The following is a 12,504-nucleotide window of genomic DNA, read 5'->3' on the forward strand; positions in this document are numbered from 1 at the left end:
AAGTCATCAAACCCATGGGTTTTTTACCATTTAGAGGAGTAACACTTGTTGGCTATTCCTATTGAAAATAGTGAGAATAAGAATTCTTTGTTGCATGGACTGGTGACAAAGCACAAGGCCTCGAATGGTTTTACAACACATTTCTTCCAAGTGGTATGATATATCGTAGATGAAGACTTCATAAAGACTGTTAATTTTTTTGTTGTTGATATAATTAGAATATCCAAATTCCGTTTAAAAATAGTGATTCTTCTTTTCCGAACGGAACTTGTGGGCTAGTGGCTTATGCTGGAGCATGTTACGCTCTTAGGTTGTGATGTCCCTTATACCAAATGAATTAAATTGTGGTCCCCCAAACCCAGAATATTCCACAGGATGTAAAAATCCATTGAAAAGTTTTTGTCAATGATTTCAATCCACTTCAGTAACAACAATAAATCTGATCCATAATCCACAGCATGTAAAAACCAAGGAAACCTAAAGCCACGCATAATGATGTGATTCTTACAGGCACATGCAAGGCCATTGAAAACAAATACATACACATTTTGCAAATCAAGCCATCATCAAATCAAACCGGATCTAAGGACGTCGAGCAAGGGCAACACCGGATAATGTAATCAGCAGCGCGATAAGGACGATTCCGGCAAAGGATCCAATCAGAGAACCCGAAGTACGCTGGCAGAAGGCGTTGAATTGTTGGCAGATGGCGAGCCAGTTCACCCTGCTATTCCCCTTGTGTGCTAAGTACACAATAGCTGCCGCTGCCGAAGCTCCCGCTGTCAAAAGAGTCCCGCTGTCAAAAAGAGTCAGCATTGCCTATACCACAACAAGCTTTAATGTTAATTCAGATTAACATATTATCCATTGGTTTGAAAACTGAAACTTTTCCCGTTTATCATAAAGTGTTTTATTCAACCAACCAAATAAAGGTGTAACAAGGTTATTCTTGATGATATACACTGATAATAAAAGACTTTGTCTTGTGAAATTTACTTGAACTACAAGTATTTTTTTTTGTTTGGAAAATAATATAAGATCAATGATTGTTAGTGTCTAGTTTCGACTAGTACTTTTATTATATTATTTGAGAGGGCTTTAGTGTTGAATCAAATATTAGTTTGTTGAGAAATATTTGTTGCAAGTGTTAAATGATCTATGGAAGGTTGTTAAAGGGGAATAAGTATGATAATATCATACAGGAAGCGCCTACAAGTAGTATGTGTAGTTAGGTTGAGGATTCATGTACCGACGATATTATAGTGAATTTCTCTGTGAATAAGGCATCATAGAGAAAAAATTGTTGATCAATCTGAACTACGTAAACAAACTCTTTTATCTTTTTATTTATGTTTTAATTTTTATAGTATCAATCGACTTAAATACCATCCGACACACCTACAAATACACTGAACACTGGAAGAAACATGCAACGAAAATGTAAATTAAATGCTTGTCAAGCTGAAAATCGTTACCATGTCAAAGAACATCATCAAGACCATCCTAGCCCTTTGAGCATTGCTCCTTAAGATGAGAACGATTGAGAAAGGAAGAGAAAGCAGCAGATAGCCGCTTACAACGGCATTGGCAACCACAAAGAAACTGTCATAATAGATAGCTTGAGTGTTAGAAATTTCCGACAGATATAAACAAGCATGCCATTGATGTTTTGAGGAAAGATTGAACATACATGAGTGTTGGTAGGTCATTGTACTCGGCTCTGAACCGGAAAAACCTAGTAAAGAACGGCAGCGTTTCGTTTGCCGTCGCCATTGAAATTGCACTGCTCAAGGTGCCTATGAATGCCAGTATTCTGAAAATGAAGTTTAGTATCGACACGCCTTTGTTCACTCCACGAGACTTTCGACCCTCTCCAAGCTCAATAGCATTTGCCTTGGCCATTTTTTTTTTTTTTTTTTGAAGGTATGCTAAATTGCTTGTTACCTTTGGGATTTCAAAGTGTTTTTGAGTTTGAAAGTGTTGAAGTTGATGAACTTGGAGAGGGTATTTATAGATGCATGTCTTGAAAATGTGATGTAAGCAGCGTCATGACACATGGGAGAAGTTATAAACCTTGCTTTAATTTATAGAGGGAGTAATTTACTCTTTACCATTTAGGTGAAGTCCTAGACCAAACGACGAAGGACGGTAAGCGTGAATTTATAAAATTTTGAGAACAAAAACAGAATATTAATAAAAAAATATATAAAGAAAATACTTAAATTATATAAAAATTTAAAATTTTCAAGGCGAAAACCCTATCAATTCATCCCTGTTGACCCATCAGTCTACCAGCTTCACCTTGGATAAAATCATTAAGAATCAAAGAAAATAATAAGTATATTCCAGAATGGTATAAGCAAAGTTGATTCTAATTAAGGCAATTAAAATGTGCAATGAGAAGAGCAAATATCGTTGAAATGAGGAATAATATTAGAGGTGGGTATCGGGTCATTTGGATCGGGTTCGGGTCGGGTCATTTCGGGTTAGGACTATATTCAGGGTTCAGGTCGGGTCGGGATATATATGGATTAGGTTTAGTTAATATCTATGGAAATTCAATTCGGGTTGGGTTAATATTAGATTGGTTGGTTTTCAGGTCAAGTCAAAATCGGATCGGTTGGTTTTCGGGTCGGGTTAATATCGGATCAGTTGGTTTTCAGGTCGGGTTAATATCATATCGGTTGGTTTCGAGTCTTGTTGTTTCGATTCGGGTCAATATTTAGATTTTCGGGTCAATTCGGTTTAGTTTTGGTTTGGATCAACCTTTAGATTTTCAGGTCAATTCGTATTGATTTCAGTTTGTTTCAACAATCATCACTCTTTGTCGTCATAGTCATCGATGTTGCTCTTCATTACTTGTAATTCAGGAATTTTGTGAAACTATATATTATCACATCTTAAATATGGGGCTAGAAGTTTAGTTTAAATTTTAAATGAATCGAATCAAGAAACTTTTAAAATCCAAAATTGAAAATCAAATTATAATATTTGGAAGTATAAGAATAACTTTATAAATCCTAATAAATTTTAGGATTGATTGTAGTATTAATTCTCTATAATTTTTGTTTTACTTTTATTATAACTATTATCATTTATAATATTTAAAAAAATATATAATATATATATATTAATTTATTTTTTTATATTATTTTATATCTGCATTCTAACACACCAAAAATTCTCCAAATTAAAAACCTTAGAATTTGGGGATTTTATCTTTAATTTTAAACCCCTTATTTTCGAATGATTTAGAAGTTATGGATATAGAGATGATATCTTAACTGATAAAATATTATATTGAACTATTAAACTATTATTAAAGGTGGTGATTAACTAGTTGTATAATATAAAATGAGTATAAAATATATATCATTCTACTAGTTATCTAATTAATAATAATAATAATAATTTATTCGTTCACTTAGACTCAATTATCAGGTTAAAATTGAGTCAAAATTCAATTTGGATCAGATATGGGTAAATTAAATTCAGGTTAACTTCCGTTCGGATTGCTTTCGATTTGAGTTGCTTTCGATTCAATTATAATTTGGGTCAATTATGATCCGATTCGGTTTATTTCAGATTTGAGATCAATTTCGGGTTACATATTCGGGTCTATGTTAGGCCTCAGATCAGATAAATCGATTCGGATAATCGAGTATGAGTCAAATTTACCAATCTAAATAAGATTAACTATTTTTGGAAGATGAGAGAGAATATATAAAATTGTAAAGAATGTGTGGTTTTGGTAAGTCGTTTGAACAGCAAGGGAGCCATATGGAGGGTGGTTGTGATTTTAAAACGTGACCGTACTTACTAAAGCAGCAATGATAAGAATGCTACAAATAGAAGCTGTTGTACTTGCCTCCCATATTTTATGTTTTTATTTGATACTATAGAACCCTAATCAACCAATCCAAAGACACTATCATTACAACATAAAGTGGTATCTTCTTATCCCGAGTTAGAGGAGTGACAAAGTATCTTTTGGGGCAGTTGAGTTGGCATTGGTTGGAGCTTTTATTAAACCTCTGAACCAATCCACTTCCTTCTGTGGCAGCTTTTTGTTCTTTAGATCAAAATAGAGTTTGCTTTCCAAGGCTTTTATCATCCGTAAACGTGTTGAAATCATATTGCATCTGAGCGGGTTTAATTAATAGTTAATGGATAAATCATTTCAATACATTTTTTAAATAATGTATTATTATTATAAGGTAATATTGTTTCATAATTTTTTTTGTAAGTATTAATAGCACACATACCCATAATTGTAAGAGAGAAGAAAGAAGACTCTAAACAAAGGAAAGAAAATACTCCAAAATTCATGATCTAAAAATTATAAAAGAACGAAAATCAACATAGATTGATCGATCAATCAAATGTGTTTATTCATCATATTAATACATTTTTTTTATAATTATATTGAATCATAGGTTATCATTTACATAAATTATAGTTTGTATTTACTCCTCGTAACTTTAAAACTTAGTATTAGCATTTTTTCGAAGATTATTTATGAAAAAAATTCAAAAATATATATATTTCACTTCATCTCTTCTAATATATCATTCTTGTAGATTAATTATACATATTTCATATATTGATTAAGCCTCAACTCATTAAAAACTAAATTGAAAAACAGAACGCACAAACCCACCACCTCTACTCAAACTTCACTAATTGATATAAGTTATGGTTTCCTTTTATTTTCCCTTGAGAAATCTTTCGATATTTCTTGCTTTCAAGCATATCTAGCCTAAGATGATGCCCATTGTGTTGGGATTACTTGAATGTAATACTTGTTTACGATATTTGCCGTTGTGATATAAATATTATATATCATTCAATCCAATATATCAAATACTAATTAAACTTCTCAATGATAAATGCCATGTTTTTATAAGCTCTCCAGCTTAGCAGGCATGTGTCCCAGAACCTGTCACCAAGTCAGTTGCTCATAAACACTAAGAAATGGACAAAATGTAATACACAATAATATTAGCAGGCTATGCAAAATAGCTTTCTCAGAAGGTTCTACTTGGACACCTTCGATAGACGATGTTACCATTACTGTGACCCTTCATTTTTGCTAAAGTACCAATGATCAACATCTATTTGGACATGGTATAACGTAAGACTCCAAATAAATAGAAATCTTCTTTTAAAAGAATTGGTCATAACCCAAGTCGGATACAATCGAACGTCATATCCTCACCCCACATCCAGGTAACAGAGCCATCAGCTACTGTATTCTCCGGGTTACAAACAACAATAAGAAACAAGCTTTTTCCTCTTATTCGAGTTGCATGCCATAATCCAAAAATTTACTCAATTGCAGATGACAAGATTAGTCTTTCCCCTTTCCTATAATCATTCTGCAAGCACCTCTGAAATTCCCTGAACTAGCAATATCCTAGAGCATATATCACTGGAAACAGTCATCGAGTGCTATCATTGGCAGTCCATTTCTCTCAGGATTATGCTGAGGGGAAAATTGGTATTTCATCTCAAGTTTTTGCTAGATACGTTCTCAATGGTTTTTCTATGATCAATTTAAGTACAGATACCAATAGATGAAATTGGTTGATGACCGTCAAAAGACTCGAGGACCATTTTGATGTTAATATCATCACATCAATGAAATGCCTGCAAAACAGATTATGCCTTTGGCAGTACTTTTCAGGGTAAACGGATTAAGTTCAGAATAAGATCCAACCATAAATTCTGACAAATGGATAATTAAGTGAAAGCAGAAGACATAATAAACCCAGCACTCGGGGTACAACTGTCAGTGGATGGAAGAAGCAACAAGGTTTGAACCCGTAAACAAACGAAACTACAAAAAAGAAAAAAGGTCAAACAAAAAGGTAACTACAAGGTAGCAAGGTTCTTAAGAGCACGTATAATAGGGCTTGATATTTTTGGTGGCATGGACATGGTAAATTTCAAAGAGAAATTAACATCTCCACATATATTTGGTCCTTCCAAGTAGTAGCATCATCAGGGTGGACCCTGGTTCATCTTGTCTTCTAGTTTAGGCAGGCTTCATCAAAGTAGGCAGTAAGCTGGCTTCAGGCTTCGTAAATCTCAGCTGTTTTAATGGGAATGGATAGGCAACAAAGGGAAAACAAGAGCATCAGAACCCTAAATAGAGAAGATTGGATGGACTATGTTATCAAACTGTCAATAGACTAGTATGTACTGGTCACATCAGAGAGATTTGCAAGTAATGGCAATAGACACGACACTACCAAAAGTAAAACTATAGTGTGTGTGCACGTACCAATCACCAAATTCTAGTAACCATAGTTTTTGCGTCGAGAAACAGAGGTATAGCTGGATAACCTGGTAAGAGAATTAGGGGATGGTTATTGAAGAATCCTAAGAGAGTATTCAGATACAATCAATCAAACAGAGTCATAGACATGCTTGGGTACAGATAAACTATAGGCTGGCATTGTTATCCTTGGAGAAAACTGTCATGTTCAAATACTAATATATAAAAAGTGCAATGCTCACTCATCTCAAAGATGTTCTTTTAAGGAAAGAAAAGGTTCTCACCCAGAGGGACCACCACGTCCTGACAAATAACCTCTATAAGCTCCATAAGCATTGCTATTACAACCAATCTACAAATATACAAAAAGTAGTTATTACTCATTAGCAGTGTGGTAATACGAGAGCAACTTAGCAGTTACAACTTGCAAGAGAACTAATAAAATAATGAAGGGAACAAGGTTCAAAAGAGTTAAATTGTAACTCTCACTAAGAGTTAGGTCACTGGAGCCAAAACTACCAGAATAAGTATGCCCTCGTCCATGCCTCTTGCTCTCTCTACTTTTGTAACTCAAAGTGTCTGTTCCCTCAGTTGGCATAGGGAGACATGGCAAAACTGGCACTAATGGAGAAACAACACCTTCCCTGTCAAACAAATTTGCTCTTAACCGTGTTGTTATTTGTACAAGGGCATCCTTTGCAACATCAGGGTCTCCAGCAATCTGATAATAGAAAGTCACAAGCTCACTTTCTAAGTATCGCCTAAAACAACTATGAACCAACAGATACAAAGTAACGATTAAGAGAAGCCTATCAAAACACTAAAGGTTCATCACCTGGACCATCTCATCATCTTCAGATGCAACCTTCGGGAGGTTTTCCTTTGACAAAATACGAATGTTAGCTTTTGTTGTCCTCCTCATCTCAGTTACAATAGATCCTCCTTTACCAATAAGGCATCCAATAAGTGAGGTATGCACAAGTAAACGGGTTGATAATGATAAAATTCCGGAGTCTCTTTCAACCTTCTCACTGCATCTTGGTTGCAACCTCACAGCAGCTTCAATTGTTGGTGAAAATGCATCCTCAAAGAACTAATACAGCCAAGTTTTGAAACATCATCACAAGCTTAGCACAAGGCATAGAATAGATTTTTAGAGAATTATAATCAAAGATTAAACGCTGACCTCCTTGGCTGAGATTGTTATTAAGCAATCATCTCCAACAGTGCTTGAGCTATCAACTTTGATGACTGCACCCGATTCCTGCCTGATTTGGTTGATTATTGCACCACCTTTACCAATTACACCACCAATATTAGCAGTTGGACAAACTATGCAAAGAGAAAATTCCTTTGACGATCTTTCATCCCTCGGAGCAGAGTACAATGAGCGTGGCCATTCTCCACTGTCACCTTTGTATCCTCCATAAGAACCCGCCAATGAAGCTATTGGTAAAATTGGGGCACCCGCAGCTGGACCAAGAAGTGCCCCACCAGCAGGATATGCATTTGACATGGCAGAAGCAAGCAAGTGCTGAGATCGTGAAGGATTCTCATGAAGACGAAATGCAATTTGATGCTAAGCCTTCTTCACAACCGAAGCTTCCCCAGATATCTAAAGCCAACAACAACAAAATTATTAATAATAATTAAAATCAATCTCAAGACTAAAAATTTAAGTGTTGAATTTAACATTGTAGGAAATGATGAAAGCCTCTGACCACTAGGAAAAAATCTTGCAAATACCCTCCATATCAACGTATGGCAACGGCCAAAGATTTTTATTAGAGGGGAGACTGGAACATTAAATGAATCAGCGTTATCCAAAATTACCACCTCAACTATATAGTAAAATACCTGTACAAGTTCATCTGTGGGCAAGGCGGAAGGCGGTAAATCACCCTTAGGAATGCGAATCTGAGCACCAGTTTCGGTGCGTATGTTCTGAACAATTTGTCCACCCTTTCCTATGATACATCCAATCTGATCAGAAGGTACAAGAAGCCTAGCGGTATTTTGGTGGCTTTCAGTTTCATCACCATGCAAATCTTCTGCAACAACTTTGTCATGCACCCGAAATAGAGCATCTTCGGCAGGAGAAACAAAATTATCGTCATCATCAAGGGCATTTGTTTCATCCCGTGAGCTGTAGATAGTAACCACACGCTCCTCAGAACCAGGAACTATATCACCAATTCTGATCTTTGATTTACTGTCCACTCTTAATTGCCTCACAATCTCCCCACCCCTACCAATAATGCTTCCTATCTTTCTTACAGGGCATAAATACCGATAAACGGTATCATCTGAATTAATAACAAATTGTTCCCTGTCATCACCTATGTTTCTCCTCTTATTTGTTCCATGCTCAGAATATACAGACTGAGAATGATCCCGCTTCCCATAACTATTTCTTTGACCCACCATATTATCAGCAAAATAAATACCTGTTTCAAAGCTGATCATGAAAATGTCAACACCCAATCTCACAGACCAAACCATTCAACAAACTAAAGTACCAACTAAAGCTCATAAAATGAAAAATAAAGCACCGCTTGATTGTTGGATTTACCATTTACTTCTTAGTTCTTACAGATAGCAAAAGGCATGTCCGGACACGAGTGAAAGAAAGCAATTTTAAAAGAATCAAAACTTCACATTTGTGAACGCTTAATAGCAAATGCATGAAAAAGAAAACTACTTCAAAAGAACAGAAAATGTTTGAATAAATAATAGAACTCAAACCATTTGTATGAGATCTTACCTTTTTTTTTCTTCATAAATTTCAAGAAAGTTAAAAGAAAATAGCAAAACTATATTGCAAAACAATGAAGCTAAATAAATTGTTAACCTCTCAAATCCATAGAACAACACAAAATCAAAAGTAAACTACTAATTACAACTTTGACAAACAAATTTGTATTCTATAACGAACTAAAATCTACATCTAATCACGTATCCAAAAATAAACATACAACACATTATGAATGGGGGTAACAGTATCAGAAAGATTGTATAACAGGTAAGCAGCCAAATAAAAATCAAAATCTCAAACAGAATACATATAAATAATCATCTAAAATTAACCAAAAAATTTGGAATCGGAAAAAAAATAATACTCTATCTATCTTCAAATGCAATAACTTGGACCCAGAAAAGGACCCATAAATTCACTCCCGAACAATGCATGCAGAGAGAACATAAAAAAATAGCAGAAAAACGTAGATCTGATAAAAAAAGATTCTCGAGGTAAAACATAAAATTTGAAAAAAGAAACTAACATGCTAAAATGTAAATAAAGGAAATTGATTATAGGGAAGATATGGGGGTTTACCAGACGAATAGAACCGATTATCAGAGATGACAACGGTATATTAGAAAAATACTCAGTTCGTCTTTTCGTCTCCCCTATTTTTTGATTTTAGGTTTTGTTTCTCGCTTAAATTCATTACCCGTGTCAAAATAACTGGGTTAAACTACGCTTTTTATCAGCCTTTCCCATATACTGGTCTCTATATAAATTTTAATTTGATCGCTCAACTTTAAAAATTAATATTTTTTTTGTCATTCATCATTATCTCTCTATATTTTTTTAATAGTCATTATCTCTATGATTGTGTGACGGTTTAATTGATTTTATTAATATTTTTACTGTATAGACATTAACTATGTGTTCATATTCATTTTTATGATTGTCATAAATTTAAGCTTTCTATTAATTATTTGGTTTCATCGTTTATCGTTCTTGTGTGGTAACTTGTTATCTCAAATTAGTCATTAAAAGAAAATTCACTCACACATGATCATAACCTACCCTATTTATTTTAGTCTATTAAGATATACGAGGTTATATAAACAATCGAAAATATTATTAAGAGGAGGTGAATTAACCTTTTGAAAAGATAGAATATATCTTATTTGCTTTATATGACTTCACAACTCTTTACCTTTTTAAATGTTAAGATAAAATCAATCTCCTTTTACAAAGGATAAAAAGAGGTAAACAAGAAAACTTCATAGGATATGTGTTTACAAAAATTAAACTCACAATAAAGAGTGAAAGAGTGAAAGAGTGAAAGAGTGAAAGGGCTTTTCTCTTTATCTTGATTACTAGGATATGTGTTTTAACCTTATTCAAGTGTCTTTAACTTATTTTTATATGTTAGAATGAGTTTGTAGTTATTTCTAGTCATTAGGGATTAAATTTCTACAAAACAAAATAATCCAAAATATGGAGTATCGGTACTTGGGCTTAGAGTATCGGTACTTCCTTTGTAATATTTAAATAGTCGTTATTGACCGATGGATTTGACCAATATCGATACTAGGGTTTCATGGTATCGATAATATTATGTAAAAGAGTATTAATACTCCTAGAGTATCAATACCAATTTTGCTTACTAGAATTTGAATACTTCGGAAAACAATAGGTAGTACTGATACTACCATGAGAGTATCAATACTTAACTTACCTTTGGCATCGGTATTGCAAGAACAATACCGTTATTGTTCACGCAATATCGATACCATAAGAACAGAACCGATACTAATTTACAAAACTGTTTTATGTTCAAATTCAAGTTTTATGGACTTTGAATTATTTTTGAAAACTTTGAACAAATCCAATTAAATCCAAAAACATTTTGCGCTTAAATTATTATATCATAATAAGTTCAATAATCTCTCATTTTTTATATAACAAAACATTTGAAAAATGGTTTTTGACAAAACTCCCTCTTAATAAAACATTTCATGAAAAAGAAATATTTTGGAAAAATATTTAAGCTCCCCTCTTTTCATTATCGAAATTGAATTTTTCAAACATATACTTCTCCTCCTTTTTGTTTTATAAAAATAATTCAAACTCTTAGGTTCAAAGTAACAATGGAAAAGTAAGAGAAAAAAATGAAATATAAAATCATTTGAAAAATTAAAAAACTTCCCCACAACAAAAACATTCCAAAAAAATTGACACAAAAATTTTAACACTTAAAGAATATTAAATTTCAACAATGATAAACAAACATGTTAGTAACACATGAAATTCAATAAATCCAAGTATATTCTACTTTATGCAATATAAAAAAATTAGGCATTACAACTTATATGCATAATGTAATGCATTCAACATAGATATCAATTGTTAGAGGGGCATCTTAGGCAATAAAGAACATATGGATAAACATCCAAAATTAAGGTAAAAAAAATTAAAACACATAAAGACATATTTTAACCAAAAATCATTATAATGAAACTAAAAAAAAAATTAATTTTAACTTTAAAACATGTTCATCATAACATATTTTCAATATAAATGAGATAACAAACAATATGTAAACATTCATGCTCAATGCTCATGCATGCATAAAATCAATAGGCAACAAATTTACCAAATCAAAAAGCTTTAAGTGTAACACCCTAATCCAGTATGACTATCACACAAGACCACTGAAGTGGTTAACCCAAAATTTTTATTTAAAAACTAACTGTAAAACATCTAATAAAAATCCATCCATGGTAAAATAAATAAAACATAATAAATAAGTTTATAAACGTGGGGAGCTCCCAAAACATTCAAAATAATACAATACTGAGTTTACGACAAAATAGAGTTATATCTGAATTTAAACATGTCTACAATAGTACATGCCCTCTAAAATAATTCAAGACGTACTCTGATGCCTAGGTTGGATTGGAATAGTTGTTGACAATAATACTCCACTACTGGTCCTCTATAAAAACCTGTGCACGAAAACACATTCCAAACGTTGAGCTTACGAACTCAATTCCACACTAATAATTGTACTATACTACATGAATTCACTATATGAGTATGCAACTAACATAGGTATGAACACATGAAAATGTTGACATGAACTGCTAAGTAGGCATCATGTTGTGGTTGAGAGTTCTGCGTCTTGGAGCTCACACACCTCTTTAACCTTTCTAAAATACCCTCGTGTATCTGGGGTGAGATCGGAATTGCATCGGAACATACACTAAGCCAACTTACTCCGTCGAGTCTTGGGGTATCTGCACCCATTCAGGTACTGAATTACCTTGGCACTTGTCGACAGTCATTTTTGTCTGGTCTTATTATTATTATTATTATTACTATATTATTATTATTATATATTAATATTATTATTTTAAAAATATTACAAAATCGGGGCCCCATTACAAATGAAGACCCAAAGGCCCAATTACAATAGAACCAAGTCCCA

General features: G+C 33.4%; 1 protein-coding gene and 1 pseudogene across 1 annotated transcript; both read right to left on the minus strand.

The window, feature by feature from the left end:
• Window positions 1-582: 582 nt before the first annotated feature.
• LOC120176201 (casparian strip membrane protein 6-like) lies at window positions 583-1,902 on the minus strand. The gene is made up of 3 exons (XM_039182673.1): window positions 1,691-1,902; window positions 1,476-1,602; window positions 583-819 (listed from the first exon to the last, which is right to left on the minus strand). Exons 1-3 carry the CDS (start codon window positions 1,900-1,902, stop codon window positions 583-585), a joined length of 576 nt encoding a protein of 191 aa, XP_039038604.1.
• Window positions 1,903-5,726: 3,824 nt separating this feature from the next.
• LOC120176254 lies at window positions 5,727-9,722 on the minus strand (annotated as a pseudogene).
• Window positions 9,723-12,504: the final 2,782 nt, after the last annotated feature.

This window comes from Hibiscus syriacus, unplaced genomic scaffold, assembly GCF_006381635.1.
Source record: "Hibiscus syriacus cultivar Baekdansim isolate YM2019G1 unplaced genomic scaffold, ASM638163v2 tig00112231_pilon, whole genome shotgun sequence".
NCBI classification, from domain to species: Eukaryota; Viridiplantae; Streptophyta; class Magnoliopsida; order Malvales; family Malvaceae; genus Hibiscus; species Hibiscus syriacus.

Bases quoted from the DNA above. Each gene is read 5' to 3' on its own strand.
- LOC120176201 (XM_039182673.1), bottom strand. From the start codon at position 1,902: ATGGCCAAGGCAAATGCTATTGAGCTTGGAGAGGGTCGAAAGTCTCGT. The intron at 1,603-1,690 runs GTATGTTCAATC...CTATTATGACAG, and splicing joins AATGACCTACCAACACTCAT to TTTCTTTGTGGTTGCCAATG. The intron at 820-1,475 runs GTAACGATTTTC...GTTGTGGTATAG, and splicing joins TGATGATGTTCTTTGACATG to GCAATGCTGACTCTTTTTGA.